General features: G+C 40.2%; 3 protein-coding genes across 3 annotated transcripts in view; 2 read left to right on the top strand and 1 right to left on the bottom strand.

The window, feature by feature from the left end:
* The window catches only part of LOC311291359 (uncharacterized protein), a 796,365-nt gene that overhangs the window by 194,693 nt on the left and 585,372 nt on the right, over nucleotides 1-16,300 (bottom strand). The gene's annotated exons all lie outside the window — the stretch shown is intronic.
* The window catches only part of LOC311291423 (uncharacterized protein), a gene marked incomplete at its 5' end in the record, with an annotated part of 543,326 nt that overhangs the window by 38,264 nt on the left and 488,762 nt on the right, over nucleotides 1-16,300 (top strand). The window lies entirely within an intron of this gene.
* LOC311291353 (E3 SUMO-protein ligase ZBED1-like) lies at nucleotides 8,685-15,694 on the top strand. The gene is made up of 3 exons (XM_084410345.1): nucleotides 8,685-8,968; nucleotides 9,248-9,558; nucleotides 14,737-15,694. The coding sequence occupies exons 1-3, from the start codon at nucleotides 8,703-8,705 to the stop codon at nucleotides 15,279-15,281; spliced, it is 1,122 nt and encodes a 373-aa protein (XP_084266471.1). The 5' UTR covers nucleotides 8,685-8,702; the 3' UTR covers nucleotides 15,282-15,694.

Here is a 16,300-nt window from a genome sequence, read left to right as displayed (position 1 = left end):
ATGTGCATGCACAAATGCTTTTGGAAAAAAAATTATTAAATACAATTCTGCATATCATTCATATCAAATGAAAATGTAGGGCAATGGATGACCATTTATTTAGGAATACATCTGCTTTTAGTTGTAATAATGCTGTTGTATGCTCCATGTTATAAACGTCTTGGATTCTTTCCCTCCATTGTGCAACCGTTGGAGTGTGTGGCTTCAGCCAGGAGGCCGTAATTACCTTATTCGCTATTAAAAGAAGGACTCTCAGCAAACATGTTTGGCTGTTCTCTTCAAGATCAGCTGGCAGTACCCCTAGCATAAAGTGTGATGGTTCAAGAGGTAGATCTATACAGAGACATTTTGTATTATTTTTTTGTACATTTTTCCAGTATTCTAATATCTTTGGGCAGTCCCAAAATATATGCGTGTGGTCCCCCACCAAGCCACAGCCCCTCCAACAGCCGTCTGAGGTGTTGCTCCATTTTGATGTTATGAATGGATTTCTAAAATATCTCATTTTAATTTTCCATCCAAATTCCTTCCAGTTTGGACTACTGGTTGCCCTGTGTCCTTGACTGCATGAAGTCTCCCACTGCTTATCTGTAATTATTGTGTTCATTTCTAGTTCCCATTTTTCTTTAATATCTAAATTATTTTCTCTAAATTCTTCCTGCAATATCTTGTAAATATGTGATATAAACTTTGTCTTTACTATTCCTTCTGTTATTGATATAAATAAGTGCTCTATTTTTGTTGGTAGGGAGCAGAGCTTTCCTATTCTTGGTGGTTTTGCAAGTAATGTCTAATTTGTAAGTACCTAAAGAAGTCTTGGTTTGGTAAATCATATTTCTCTTTGAGCTGATCAAATGATTTCAGGACTGCTCCGTCAAACAGCTGCTCCAATACCACTAGACCCCTTTCTTTCCACTTCAGGAATCCTTTGTCCTAGCTGGGGAGAACTCACCATATTGCATTTTTATTGGCTAGTCAGTAGATGTAGGTCGTAGCAGAAAACACACTGTGAGATGATCATGCTGAATTTATGACACTGTAAGACAATTATCACAGGCTATTTTTGGTTGCAAGACCGTGAGAATGACTGTCTTCTCACTTTTCTATTTTCTAATTTATTGTTTTTAAATCAATAATTTTAAACATCTTTTGATGTCTTATTGTGTGCCTGTTTGCTGATGATTAAAATTTGTGACTGATATCAACAGCACTAATGAACAGTTAAATGCACCGCTGACAAACAAATATTATGATACTTTTGAGACAAATGAACAACAAGCATTACTATTACTAATGACTATTATAAAAGTAATTATTATATTATGATGATTAAAATAATTTTAGCACTAGAACCTCGACTTGAATCATAACTTCAATCATAACAGGACAAGCGAGCAACAAGAGGCTCGACTGAAACGCGCAACTGTGTGTTTTCTGGAATACTCTGCTCTCTTGTTATTGTCAGCGTTGCTTTGTAGTCAAGCCTCTGCTCCTAGCACTTTCAAAGCGAAAGTTGGCCCATTATCGCGTTATCCAGTTAATTGCAAGACCGAACCAGCATCTGTTAGAATACCTTTAAATAGACGAGATTCAGTTCACTCCCGTAGGACAAGCGAGCAACAAGAGGCTCGACTGAAACGCGCAACTGTGTGTTTTCTGGAATACTCTGCTCTCTTGTTATTGTCAGCGTTGCTTTGTAGTCAAGGTAAGCCCATCTTCGATTCTCAGCTTCCCTTATATTTTTAACTTCACATAATTGTGTATTTTAGTTGGACGCGTTGCCACATTAAACAAACAGCCGCGAGTGAAAATTATTATTGTTAAAGTCTAATTTGCACTTTAAGCCTCTGCTCCTAGCACTTTCAAAGCGAAAGTTGGCCCATTATCGCGTTATCCACTTAATTGCAAGACCGAACCAGCTGTACTCACTCAAGCGGTGAAAGCATTATTCTGTATATCTGTGTATTTCGCGCGCTGTCGCGGAAGCGTCAGCGGAAGCGTTCAGCTGTCGTGTTCAGCCTCCTCGTGTGAAGACCGACTCGGGTAAAGACCATCGACTCTACCTGCGCGACTCCACCGAGCAGGGACACCAGAAAGGCACTTAACATTCGCCTTTTCCCTTTCCACTTCTTATCTTATCTTTCTCCCGAATCAGCATGTGTTTTCAACACATTCCTGTTATCGTTCGACAACGCCCTTTCATCATGCGCACAAGGCAGCGCGATACTGCTAATCTGCGTCCCATTCTCTCATCCTCACACACTCCTCTCTCTCTTTCCGTGGGTCTATGGAATTGTCAGTCAGCAGTCAACAAAGCTGACTTCATTCCAGCCTTTGCATCTCATTCTACTCTCAGTATCCTGGGCTTGACTGAGACCTGGATTCGTCCTGAAGACTCAGCAACCCCCGCTGCTCTCTCTAGCAATTTCTCCTTTTCTCACTCCCCTCGCCAGTCTGGGAGGGGTGGCGGGACAGGGCTTCTCGTTTCCAACAATTGGAAATACTCAGCGCTCTCTTCTCTATGCAACAACAATTCATTTGAATATCATGCTATCACACTTACAACTCCCAGTAAGATCCATATTGTAGTAATTTATCGCCCCCCAGGTCAGCTGGGTAACTTCGTAGAGGAGCTGGATGTGCTGCTGTCCTCTTTCCCTGAGGACGGCACCCCACTTCTAGTCTTCGGTGACTTCAACATTCATCTCGAAAAACCACATGCAACAGACTTCACCTCTCTACTAGCCTCCTTCGATCTCAAACGACACATCACCACAGGTACTCACAAATCAGGCAACCAACTGGACCTGGTTTACACACGCAACTGCATCACAGACAACATTTTGGTGAGGCCTCTCCATGTTTCAGATCATTTCCTCATCACCTTCAGTCTACAACTCGCTACCCCTGCGCCACCAACCCCACCACCAGTCACCCTCAGGCGAAACCTACGCTCACTTTCCCCCTCCCATCTCTCCTCTGCCGTGTCTTCTTCTCTTCCCCCACCCTCACAATTCTCATCTCTGGATGTGAATACTGCAACGGATACCCTATGCTCCACACTAACCTCTACTCTAGACAAAATCTGCCCTCTCTCCTCCAGGCCAGCACGCGCTACTCCTTCTAACCCCTGGCTATCTGAGGTTCTTCGTGAACACCGGACCGAACTCAGGGCAGCGGAGAGGAAATGGCGCAAATCAAAAGACTCATCTGACCTGAGTATGTATAAATCTCTCCTCTCGTCCTTTTCTGCTGATGTTCATGCTGCAAAATCTTCTTATTTCCACAACAAGATCAACAGCTCCTCCAACGCACGACGACTCTTCAAGACATTCAACTCACTCCTCTGTCCACCTCCACCACCACCCTCCTCCTCCTTAACTGCCGATGATTTTGCAAACTTCTTCACCAACAAAACAACAACTATCAGCAGTCAATTCTCAGCTCCACACACACAAGAACCCAGACCGACCCCTTCCACAGCCAATACCCCTCTGTCCTCCTTTTCGTCGCTAACAGAGGAAGAAGTATCTACACTTCTCCTCTCCAGTCACCCTACCACCTGCCCTCTAGACCCCATCCCCTCACACCTTCTACAAGCCATCTCTCCCACACTTCTACCAGCACTCACACACATCATCAACTCATCCCTCCATACTGGCACCTTCCCTACAGCATTCAAGCAGGCTCGGGTCACTCCACTGCTTAAAAAACCAACGCTAAACACATCTTTTGTAGAGAATTACAGACCCATCTCTCTCCTACCATTCATTGCAAAAACACTTGAAAGAGCTGTTTTCAACCAAGTAACATCCTTCTTGTCTCTAAACAACCAGCTGGATGTCAACCAATCTGGCTTCAAGAAAGGGCATTCAACTGAGACTGCATTACTGTCGGTCACAGAAGCCCTACGGATTGCAAAAGCTGCTTCCAAATCTTCACTCCTCATTCTCCTTGATCTGTCTGCTGCCTTCGACACCGTGAACCATCAGATCCTTATGTCCAGCCTCTCATCACTGGGCATCACAGGAACTTCACTCGACTGGTTTGAATCCTATCTCACAGGTAGGTCCTTCAAAGTCGCATGGAGAGGCGAGGTATCCAGAGCACACCAACTGACCACAGGGGTTCCCCAGGGTTCAGTTCTTGGTCCCCTCCTCTTCTCCATCTACACTACATCACTGGGACACATCATACAGGCACACGGCTTCTCCTACCACTGCTATGCTGATGACACACAACTCTTCCTCTCATTTCGACCAGATGATCCCACAGTAGCTGCACGGGTCTCGAGCTGTCTGGCAGACATCTCCACATGGATGAAGGAACATCACCTGCAGCTCAACCTGGCAAAGACTGAGCTGCTCGTCCTCCCTGCCAATCCGTCTCTACAGCACGACTTCACCATCCAGCTTGATTCATCATCAATCACCCCATCAAGGTCGGTCAGAAATCTGGGAGTAACGTTTGATGACCAGCTGACCTTCACAGATCACATTTCAAAGACAGCTCGATCATGCAGGTTTGCATTGCACAACATCAGGAAGATCAGGCCTTTCCTAACTGAGCACGCAACACAACTCCTCGTCCAGGCCCTGGTCATTTCTAGGCTTGACTACTGCAATGCTCTTCTGGCCGGTCTTCCAGCATGTGCTACCAAACCTCTTCAGATGATCCAGAATGCTGCAGCTCGTCTTGTCTTCAACGAGCCCAAGAGGGCCCACGTCACCCCTCTGTTAATCTCTCTGCACTGGCTACCTCTCGCTGCTCGCATCAAGTTCAAGGCATTGACGCTTGCTTACAGATCTATCACAGGCTCAGCTCCCTCCTACCTTCACTCACTCCTACGAGCCTACATCCCCACCAGACGCCTACGATCAATCAACAAGCGACGTCTCGTGGTTCCATCACAGAAAGCCACAAAATCACTTTCCAGATCATTCTCATTCACAGTTCCATGCTGGTGGAACACTCTCCCCACCCTTATCCGGAATGCTGAATCCCTGACAACATTCAAAAAACAGCTGAAAACCCATCTCTTCCATGAGCACCTAAACTCATTAAAAAAAAAAAAAAAAAAAAAAAAAAACCTTTCCCTTAAAATCCCACCTATCATGCTTATGCTACTCTGAATAATGCCTGAACTTCGTATTCTGAACACTTCTTGCGTTGTTGTTGTCTTTTGCCTCTTCATGATGACTCGCTTAATTTAGTCCTGATTTGTAAGTCGCTTTGGATAAAAGCGTCTGCTAAATGACTAAATGTAAATGTAAATGTAAACTTAGGCCCAAACATGGACAAATAAAGGACAAATGAGAAATCTGTGCAGAACCGATCACCGGTGATCACCGCGAGATAAATGCCGGTTAGAAATGTGCCGAGAGCGGTCCGCCTTGCTGTGATGTCATGCTGACGTATGTCAGAAACTCTGGCGAGCGCAAGGCGGCCGTGTCGGATTCTGCAGTCGTGCGCAGCTGCTCTCCACCGACTGCGCTGATCAAAAGCATGATGGGAAACGACTTGCTGACGACACAGTTTAATGCTCATTGGTTTAAACAACCGTGATGTATTGTTCTCTTTAAAATGTTTGATTTTAAAACTCTGATATCATGTTTTATGAGTATAAATGATGTGTGAATATTCCCAAACTCTCTGACAGTGCGATCTCTATGGGTTATGTGATGACATTTTTATAAAAAAAATAAAATAAAAAAAACATTGTCTGTATTATTAATTAAACATTTTAAAAATACAGAAACACAATTATTTAAAAAAAAGTAAAGATTCTAAAAGCATTGAATGAGATCCCATATTGATTTAACATAGATTTACAGTAGAAACGAATAATGGTATTTTGTTTTATGAAATTATTATATTAAAGTATGATGTTTAATTATAAATATGGTGATTATCTCTAAGGTGGACAGCCAATTTGATATAATATATTTACCATCTGAATCTAACCATGTCATGTGTAATGATTCAGGTCTGTGTTCCTCTGTCATGTCCCGTGTTCATCTGTTCCCCATTATGTTGATTAGTCTCCCAAGGTGTTTCAGATTGACCACGCCCCCTTGTTATCTTGTTTAGCTTGTTTGTCCTTGTATTTAAGCCCTGTGTTTGAGTTCAGTCTTTGTGAGTTCTTGTTTCATTGTTGAGTGCTGTTCCTGGTTGTCCTGTCCTGAGTCATGTTCCTGGAATCTATGTTTGTAAAGTCTAGAGTCTATTTAATAAATTACACTGCATTTGGATCCCGCTTTCTCCTTGTCTCCGCTGCAGCATCACAGAAGAACTCACCAATGAAATGGATCCAGTAGCTGTAAGCAATGGTGCTCTAAGAAGTTGGCTATCCTCTGTTCCAGGATGGCCAGCCCATCGAGAGGTATGCTAAGGACTATTTGACATGCTGTCATTTAGCATCATTAGAGGACTCTCAGCTCATGGACATATTTTGGAGTGGGCTAGATGAGGAGATCGCTCTGATGCCGGATGATAATGCCGGATGGACCCTAGAGGGGTATATCAACCTGGCTCTTCTCCTGGGCGGTTCATCATTTACTGTGGGCTTGGTAATTGAAGAACCCCACAAGCTCACAGTACCCCCTGAGCCTGAGCCAATTCACGTCCCGTCCGTCCAGCCTGAGTACATTCCTGTTGAGCCTGCACTTCACGTCACTTTTGCTGTTCCAGAGACGCTTCACGTCAGTTCTGCAGATCCAAAGACGGTTCACGTCATATCTGCCGATCCAGAGACTGTTCATGTCAAATCTGTTGATCCAGAGACTGTTTACGTCACGTCTGCTGAGCCTGAGTTTCTTCACGTCAGCCCTTCCGAGCCTGAGTTTCTTCACATCACGTCTGCCGTTCCAGAGTCAGTTCATGTCACGTCCGCCAAGCCAGTGTCTCTGGACAAGATGGCCGCCGCCAAGCCAGTGTCTCCGGACAATATGGCCGCCGCCGAGCCTGTGTCTTCGGACAATATGGCCGCCGCCGAGCCTGTGTCTCCGGACAATATGGCCGCCGCCGAGCCAGTGTCTCCGGACAATATGGCCGCCGCCGAGCCAGTGTCTTCGGAAAAGATGGCCGCCGCCGAGCCAGTGTCTCCGGTAGGGGTGTCGCAATATACCGGTATTGACGATAATCGTGATATTCAAATCATGAAATATCGACACCGTGTTAATTTAGAGTGTAACAATATACCGGTACTGGAAACAACCACGATGTTTAAAATGAATAGCACTCGTATGATAACATGACGCGTAAATACTCCAGCGCAGTACCTGGTTAACCTCTCTGGTGGCAGTATTGCACCCGCTGACACCTATCAAGCAAGAAGAAGCAGCGCGCGCGCGTCCCGAGCCAGCCATTATTCTGAGAAGAAGCGACAAGTGGCGGCATGTCATCTGAGCCGCGAGAGAGTGAAACGATCTGTCCACACCCGAAGAAAGTAAGCTCGCCAGTATGGGAGTTTTTTGGCTTTAATGAAAACAGCATCTTAGACAGCCCAATCTGCAGAATTTGTCGCGCTACGGTCGGTGCAAAGGGGGGCAACACCACCAACCTTTTTACCCATCTCCGTGTCCATCATCCTGCGGATTACGCCATTTTACAGAGAGTAAGTTGTGATTATTTTACTAGTCATGGAATGAGAAATGTGACATTAACCTGTTAACAGCGGATTTCTGTGTTCATATTTAAGGGTCATCGTTTATTAAGTAATGTTACCTCGTTTTCTTTACTCGTCTTATTTGTGTGTGTGTGTGTGTTACAACACACGTGATTGCACGTGATATTTTTTGTATATATCATAATATACATTATCCCGCTTTTTACATGGCTACCTAGCAATTAAATCATTACTTTGACAGAAATTATTGATTTAAAAAGGATTTTATTGATTTAAAAACGATTGTATTGCTTTCGCTAAACAGAACCGAATCCATAGCAACGCTCTGTTTTTCATGGCAACGGTCTGTTATCAAGAAATAACAGACCGCATTCTACATTGGAATTCAACCAAGCCATGTAATAAAATATTTTAATGTATGGGTAACGTTGTGCAAGTTAACAGGTTAAAATATCAGTGTTGATGTTAATATTATTTCATATACTGTTGAACCTGACAGTTTTTCTCTCTTGTTATTTCATAGGGAGCTCCAAAAAAGCCACAGAAAGCCAGAGACAGAGTTTCAGGTCAGCTGACGATTTTTGAGTCTGTTGAAAAAAAAAAAAATGCAGACATGGCTAGTGCATGTAAAGACACAGCCATCACTAAGTCACTAGCCTACTTTATTGCAAAGGACATGATGCCCTTTAGAATGGTAGAGAGGCCAGGATTTAATGCTCTGATGAAAACAGTTGCTCCAAAATACAAACTCCCAAGAAGACAACACTTTTCTGAAAAAGAAATCCCTAATATGTACGTACAATTAAAAGATGACATTGCCAACTCTTTGGCTGAAGCAAACCAATTTGCATTTACAACTGATCTCTGGACCAGTAATACTGGACACCCCTATATGAGCTTAACAGTTCATTTTATCACACCAGCATGGGAAATGAAAGCTGCATGTTTAGAGACTGCATTTTTACCTGATGACCACACCAGTGTAAACATTAAAGAGACTTTTGAAAACCTAATTCAAGAGTGGGGAATTCAGCAGTCAGCAGTGGTGTGTGTCACCACTGACAATGGCACAAATATGAAGGCTGCATTTAAATCCCTCCTCCCATCAAACTGGCTCAGCTGCTTTGGACATAATTTAAATCTTGCACTTGGAAAGGCCCTGAAGATTGACCAAGTGGATGCTGCGGTGAGGGCTTGCAGGAGTGTCGTCCAAGGATTTAACCACTCATGGAAGAGAAGGAGAGAGCTGGCAAAAAAGCAAGCAGAACTTAATCTTCCTCAACATACCTTGATACAAGATGTTGTCACCAGATGGGGGTCTACATATGACATGATTTCTAGGTATGTATGAATTTCTTGTGCATGGCAATACCCTGTTCAGTTAATTATTCTGCCAGTGTCAACTCAGCATAAGCTTAAAAGGCACATGTTACAAATGTTAATGAAAACAACATATAAAGAAATGCATTCCTTTTACTAACTCACTTGTAGTAACAGTTAGTTAGTACTTTTCTCACTCATAGACACGTGCGCACAAATACATCTGCTGCATGCTTCTCAGCAAGCCTGTTCTGTAGATTAGGAATTTGTTTATAACTTAATATAATATAATGTTTGCAGATTTGTTGAACAACATGCTGCGGTGACAGCAACTCTCATGGCTGACAGAAATACCAGGCATCTTGTACTAAGGGGGTCATACATCTCTACACTTGAGGACACATGTAGGGTGCTGAAGCCACTCAGAACCTTTACCGATTCCCTGGCTTCAGAGAAATGCATCACAATCTCATCCCTGAGGCCTGTCCTTCAGCATCTGACTGAATCCATCCTGGCAGAAAAGGATGATGACAGCAGCCTGGTGAGGAGCATGAAACATGCTATCTGCAAGAACTTAAAAGAGCGGTATGAGGATTCTGATATGGCTAATGGTGAGTAGGCCGGTGCCACACATTTCTCCAACCTCACCTTATTCTTACAGATGGTGGACAACCAGAATGAGACTTTTACCGCCGCCGTTCCCGCGGCGGCAAAATTGGGATGTGTATTTGCTGCCTTTTACCGCTGAGTGGCGCTGTAATCACAGACTTTGAAAAGTGTCAGTTTATTCTCTTTATGACGTAATCTGCCGCGGCAGTAATCTGAGCTGAGATGCCACAGATAAATTCAAGATAAATATTGTGGTTAAACGAATTCAAATTCATTAAATTTAAACAAAGTAGACACGTTAAAATTGTGTGCCCAGTTTTTCTATAATTTAGAAAGGCTATGTCAATAGGTTACTTGTCATTTACTTACATAAAATTAAAACATTTTCAGGACTTGCAGTTACTAACCGATGTTAGTCGGTTTAAGCATTCTTTGTTATATTCAGAATTAAATAGGCTTACATGTTGTTATGATTATCAATTGAATTATTTAATAAATAATCAACCACAATGCCTATTACTGCCGCAGCAAAAATAAACCAGTCGAATTTCAAGTCGTTCGCGAAATGACTAGGCTATACCGGGTGCCGCAAGTGACAGGGCAAAACAGCAGCAACTGCGGCATTTTAAAAGGTAAGTTTCCTATCTGTTTATTTTAAAAAAAATTGAAAAAAAGAAAGAAACATGGCAAGATCTTGTAAAAAAAAAAAAAAAAAAAAAAAACTTTTTTCATTATTTGAACAAAAATGAGACTGATTGAATATGTAAAAATATAAAACAAAGCAGAGAATAAAACAAACTTTTAGGGAAAAAATATAGGCCTATTATGCTACAACAGAATTGGTTAACATTAACGAAAGCAAAATATGTAAAAATACATTTAAAACAAAATAAAACAAAACAAATTCGTGGCCGAATTCAAATCGGTTCAAATACCGAACAAACAGTAGTAGACCTAGGCTATTCAGACGATAGCTCTGTGGTCAAGGCATTTACAATAGCCTTTCGGAGCTTCAAACGATCTGAGATCGAATCTCAGTGTAGCTGACAGTGTTTGTTTTTCCGTTCTTGATGCTTAAATATGCATCTGTTTATTAAAGTCAATCGTCTTGTTTAATTATCAATTGTACATTACAACATAAATTTGCAACATTCCAGTTGTGCCGCTGCAAAGACGACACATCTGATGAAGGAAGACTGTCAGCCGATTGCACCAGAAAATGAAGATGATGAAGCTCGTCTTTAATCTGCTAAATTATTTTTTTTGTGTGTGTGAATCATTCACGAGATTGAGATGACTGACAGTGATACCCGGCCATAGCAACGGAAGACATTTTTCAAAACAGATCGAACAAATCAGAAAAATACTTTCAATACAGTTTTACTTTCAATTAAAAAATAAACAATGAAAATGAAAATGTAAAAGAAAAAGAAAATTAATTAAGTTTGAAAACCCATCGCACATTTCAAGGTATATGAATAAAGTGTCGGGACAGTTTATTTATTTAAACAGGGTTGCATCGATAGAGTTTATTCCCTTTGTGATGCAAAATAAGAAACACAGAATCTTATTCTTGCAACATTTTAAATTTCTATTGTCAAAGAAATTGCAGCTAAATTAAAAAATTAAAACGGTACAAAACGAAAAAAGTTCAAAGCAACATAAATTAAGAACAGGCGTTTTTCTTTGCCTCTCTCGCGCTGGATATTTTTTTTACTAAGTTTGGTCTCCCTCACTGCGCGCGGCGGGTCTTTCTCGAAATTAAGCATTAATAATACAGCTGATAATACTGTATATGTCGCTGTGTGTCATCCACACAAATCACGAAAGAAAAAATCCAAAAAATGTGTTAATTTAATTTGTAGAGGATTTTTTTTTAACTCAAACATTAACACTGAAATAAATGAAACTAAATTATTGTAATTTTTTTGGCACACCACGACGAGTGGCGCTATGCATTGTTCTAAAGCCAGGTTTTATTCTGGCATGTTGAATTAGTGTTGGACAAACGCGGCGGCGCGTTCATTTGAATGAAGAGCGTTTGAGCGAACACACACTGGAACGTTAGGCCATGTCGCAACGAGTGAATCGTGGCCGAGTGGTTGAACTTACGTTACGGTCATATAGATGACATGGGTTCGAATCCCGAACTAACTTGGACTTCTGATATTTTTATATTAGCCTATTAATGCGTTTAAACGACAAACAATAAAATCAGAACCAGTATTCTGTTGCGTTCATGGTTTCAGTGGCAGTAACAAATAGCTTTTGTTCCTTCAAAGATACAACATGCCTTGCTGAATTCACCTTACAATAAAACGAGGTGGGTCGCGAATTAAAGAGCTCTGTATCTGCTAAATTGAAATTGTGTGTGGAAAACCTTTAAATACAATCAATAAAACTACAATATATAATTTAATAAGATATAGGGCCTACTGTACATAGGCTATGGACTTTTGGAGATTTTGAGATTAATCCTTAAAAGAATTTAGCCTTTGCCTGCTCATCAGGCTCAGGCTGGCTCCGACACTCTCCATATGAAAGACGGAACATTAACACCTCTGTCCTGCACCCCCACGATAAAGCAACTATTGCCTTCTCCAAACCCCCCACAGGCTAGCTGAGTTTGCAAAACAAAACAAAGAGTTTGCCACTCGTCGTGGTGTGCCAAAACACTTAATTATAAACTTCAATATTTCATTCAAAACAATCTCAAAACGCTTTGTGACATTTTGAAAAGCCGTGGATGCATTACTGCCACTGAAACCATGAATGCAACAGAATACTGGTTCTGATTTTATTGTTTGTCGTTTAAACGCATTAATGCATTAATAGGCTAATATAAAAATATCAGTAGTCCAAGTTAGTTCGGGATTCGAACCCGTGTCATATAAATGATCGTAACGTAAGTTCAACCACTCGGCCACGATTCACTCGTTGCGACATGGCCTAACGTTCCAGTGTGTGTTCGCTCAAACGCTCTTCATTCAAATGAACGCGCCGCCGCGTTTGTCGAACACTAATTCAACATGCCAGAATAAAACCTGGCTTTAGAACAATGCATAGCGCCACTCGTCGTGGTGTGCCAAAAAATTTACAATAATTTAGTTTCATTTATTTCAGTGTTAATGTTTGAGTTAAAAAAATCCTCTACAAATTAAATTAACACAAAGTCGGCTATAAGAGTCCTTTATAGGCTACGTAAAAAAGCAAAGGGCTTACAGTCTTAACATTTAGGCTACTTTGCTTAAATTCGATACATTTATTTTCAGTAGGGCCTAATAAATTTGTAGGGATGTAATTTCAGTATGCTTTACCAACGCTATGTATTCAGTTAAAGTTCCAAGAGGTCTGGTCTCTATATTTCTTTCCCAGCTGACACTAATATGCAAGTGCACAGCAAAATTCTATTCTAAAAAAAAAAAGTCTATAGGCCTACTATACTGTTGTAGCCATTAAATAATCTCATTTAGTATCATATTTGTTAAAATATTATAATGTTATTTTTTTCCATCTATGTTGAATATGAAAAGTGAACAGCACGAGTAAGATAGGATGCATTATATCGAGAGATGGATATGGAGTGGGTCAGACATGATTTTGACCACTTCATTACGTTTTGTTTAGTAGAAAACCTTTCTTTAAAGTGAATTTCGTTTTCTATAAATTGTATCTTAATTTTAATCAATTTTTGGATTTAAATAAGTAAGAGAAGCAAATATAACAGACACTAATCATGGAGGCGCCCGCGCGGTCACTTGCGTTGCACGTCAGCTGGAGCGCATCTCATCCTAACTTAACGAAACTCAGCGTATGCCTCACACAGACATGATAAATACATCAAATACACAAAGCTTGAAATGTCTTCAAACGAAATAATTCAAAACGAAAAGAAAAAGGCTACTCTCTGATTATGTCTATATGGGCATTTCTCTCTAGGTGCGTTCACTACAAATATGGCGATCGTCAACTTCATCTTTGCAGTCGACACTGTCAGAAAACACTAGTTTATTGATAAAAATCAATGCACGCATCACCGGATTTACAAATAGGCTACACATCTTGCTTGTTGCACGCACACATGTCGAAAAAACGAAATATTATGTTGAAATAACATTATTATTAATAATACATCTTTTAGAATATTTGATTAAATGCTGATTGTTGCGCTTGTTCAATTTAATAAAATTAAAACTTTAATTGTGATAATTAAAATAATTGAAAATTAAATATTTAGTGGCCAAGTTTTGCTAATTTATTATATAGGCTATTATATGCCTATTGCCTATATTAAGTAGGTCATATTAAGACAAGGCATATATTAGTTATTTTAGCTGTTATGAGAAAAAAAAATCTAACGAAATCTAAAATCTAAATCTAATAAATCAAAAAAAAAAAAAAAAAAAAAAAATCTAACGCCAGTTCAACATGCCAGAATAAAACCTGATTTTTGAACAATGTGTAACGCCACTCGGCCTGGTGTGCCAAAACACTACATTTTAAACTTCAATGTTTAATTCAAAACAATGTCAAAACGCGTTGTGACATTTTTTTAAAGCAGTAGCCAAGCCTATATACATTAAGGGCATTGAAACCAGGATCTTAACTAAAACGCGTTCCGCGTAATCTCTCAAAAATTATGCCACACTACTCCATGTATTTTTTTTTTTAAAGGACTGCTTTTGAAATCACTATAAATTACTATGCAATTGTATCGCTCACGAGAGCTCTTCATTTAGCCTATCTAATTCCTCGATAGAATAGTAAAAATATTCCGCGTCATTGCTCCTAATATCGTCTCTATTTTTAACTTTTGATTCTATTTTTTCAGTTCTAAAATTGATTCTATCTTTGGTTCTATTCTGTGTAGCCTAATATGCCTATTTATATATATGAAAAATATGCCTATTAGGCTTAGGGTTTTATATTTAACCCACTTACATTTTAAAATGCGGCAATTGCTGCTGTTTTGCACAATGTCCCTTTGCGCCACCTGGCGGTCATTTCGGGAACGACTTTGAAATGCGGCTGGTTTATTTTCGCCGCGGTGATTTCGCCGCGGCGGCTGGCGCGGCGGCTGGCGCGGCGGTAATAGGCATTTTGGTTGTCCACCATCTGTATATCATTATTACTCATCGTGACTGATTGGTTTTATGAGCTTCTTTCTGGTTATTTTACAGTGATTAACATGGCCTGTGTACTTGACCCCCGCTTCAAGTTGAACTTCGTGGAAGAGGCAGAATCGATCAAAGGACAGCTAGAGCAACAGGTCACGCAGGAGTCTTCTGCAAATGAAGGTAGCACTTCTACTCTCTCACAGGAGTCTTCTGCCAGAGGAGAATGTGAAGATGAGGGGACCAGTGTCTCTGTCCCTGAGGCCCCAAACGGCTTGGCTGGTATTCTCAAAATGATAACAATGAAAAAACTGGAGAAAAACCAATCAGCAGACATGGTGAAATCTACACTAGCATTTCAAGAAGTTTCTGTTTACACATCCTTGCCCACTATTGCTGTCGATAAAGACCCACTTCAGTGGTGGAAGGATAATGAGGAGGAGTTTCCAAGGTTGGCAAAACTGGCACAGAAGATCCTTTGCATTCCCGCCACCAGTGTTGCATCAGAAAGACTTTTCAGTTCTTCAGGAAACATTCAGACAGTGTTTCGCTCCAGTTTGAAACCAGACAAACTTAATATGCTTGTCTTCCTTCACACAAATCTGCCATAGATTGTGAATGCAATAAGTAAAAATACATGTGCATTGTTTATCAGTATTCCTAATGCTTGTTGGGTAAAAAAGAGAAATTAAGCAAAAATGAGTTTAATGTCTGAGAAGGCAATACGTTAAAATACATGTGCCTTGTTGATCAGTATTCCTAATGCTTGTTGGGTAAAAAAGAGAAATTAAGCAAAAATTAGTGTAATGTCTGAGAAGGCAATAAGTTAACATACATGTGCCTTGTTTATCAGTAAAATGAGTTTAATGTCTGAGAAGGCAATAAGTTAACATACATGTGCATTGTTTATCAGTAAAATGAGTTTAATGTCTGAGAAGGCAATAAGTAAAAATACATGTGCATTGTTTATCAGTATTCCTAATGCTTGTTGGGTAAAAAAGAGAAAATAAGTAAAAATGAGTTTAATGTCTGAGAAGGCAGTAAGTTAAAATACATGTGCATTGTTTATCAGTAAAATGAGTTTAATGTCTGAGAAGGCAATAAGTTAACATACATGTGCATTGTTTATCAGTAAAATTAGTTTAATGTCTGAGAAGGCAATAAGTAAAAATACATGTGCATTGTTTATCAGTATTCCTAATGCTTGTTGGGTAAAAAAGAGAAAATAAGTAAAAATGAGTTTAATGTCTGAGAAGGCAGTAAGTTAAAATACATGTGCATTGTTTATCAGTAAAATGAGTTTAATGTCTGAGAAGGCAATAAGTTAACATACATGTGCATTGTTTATCAGTAAAATGAGTTTAATGTCTGAGAAGGCAATAAGTAAAAATACATGTGCATTGTTTATCAGTATTCCTAATGCTTGTTGGGTAAAAAAGAGAAAATAAGTAAAAATGAGTTTAATGTCTGAGAAGGCAATAAGTTAAAATACATGTGCCTTGTTGATCAGTATTCCTTGTGTATGTTGAGTAAAAAAGAAATAAATTAAGTACAAATTAATTTGACTGTCCCCCCCCCCTGATATATTGATATCGTGATATATTTTGCTCACGATAACCGTGGTGTGAAA

This window comes from Rutilus rutilus, assembly GCF_951802725.1.
Source record: "Rutilus rutilus genome assembly, chromosome: 6".
Lineage (NCBI taxonomy): Eukaryota > Metazoa > Chordata > Actinopteri > Cypriniformes > Leuciscidae > Rutilus > Rutilus rutilus.
The sequence above is the reverse complement of the archived record's forward strand: the minus strand, read 5'-3'. Positions and strand labels throughout refer to the sequence as shown.

Coding starts and splice junctions, on each gene's coding strand:
- LOC311291353 (XM_084410345.1), top strand. CDS start 8,703: ATGAAGGCTGCATTTAAATCCCTCCTCCCATCAAACTGGCTCAGCTGC. Junction 8,969..9,247: donor ACATATGACATGATTTCTAG/GTATGTATGAAT, acceptor TAATGTTTGCAG/ATTTGTTGAACAACATGCTG. Junction 9,559..14,736: donor GGATTCTGATATGGCTAATG/GTGAGTAGGCCG, acceptor GTTATTTTACAG/TGATTAACATGGCCTGTGTA.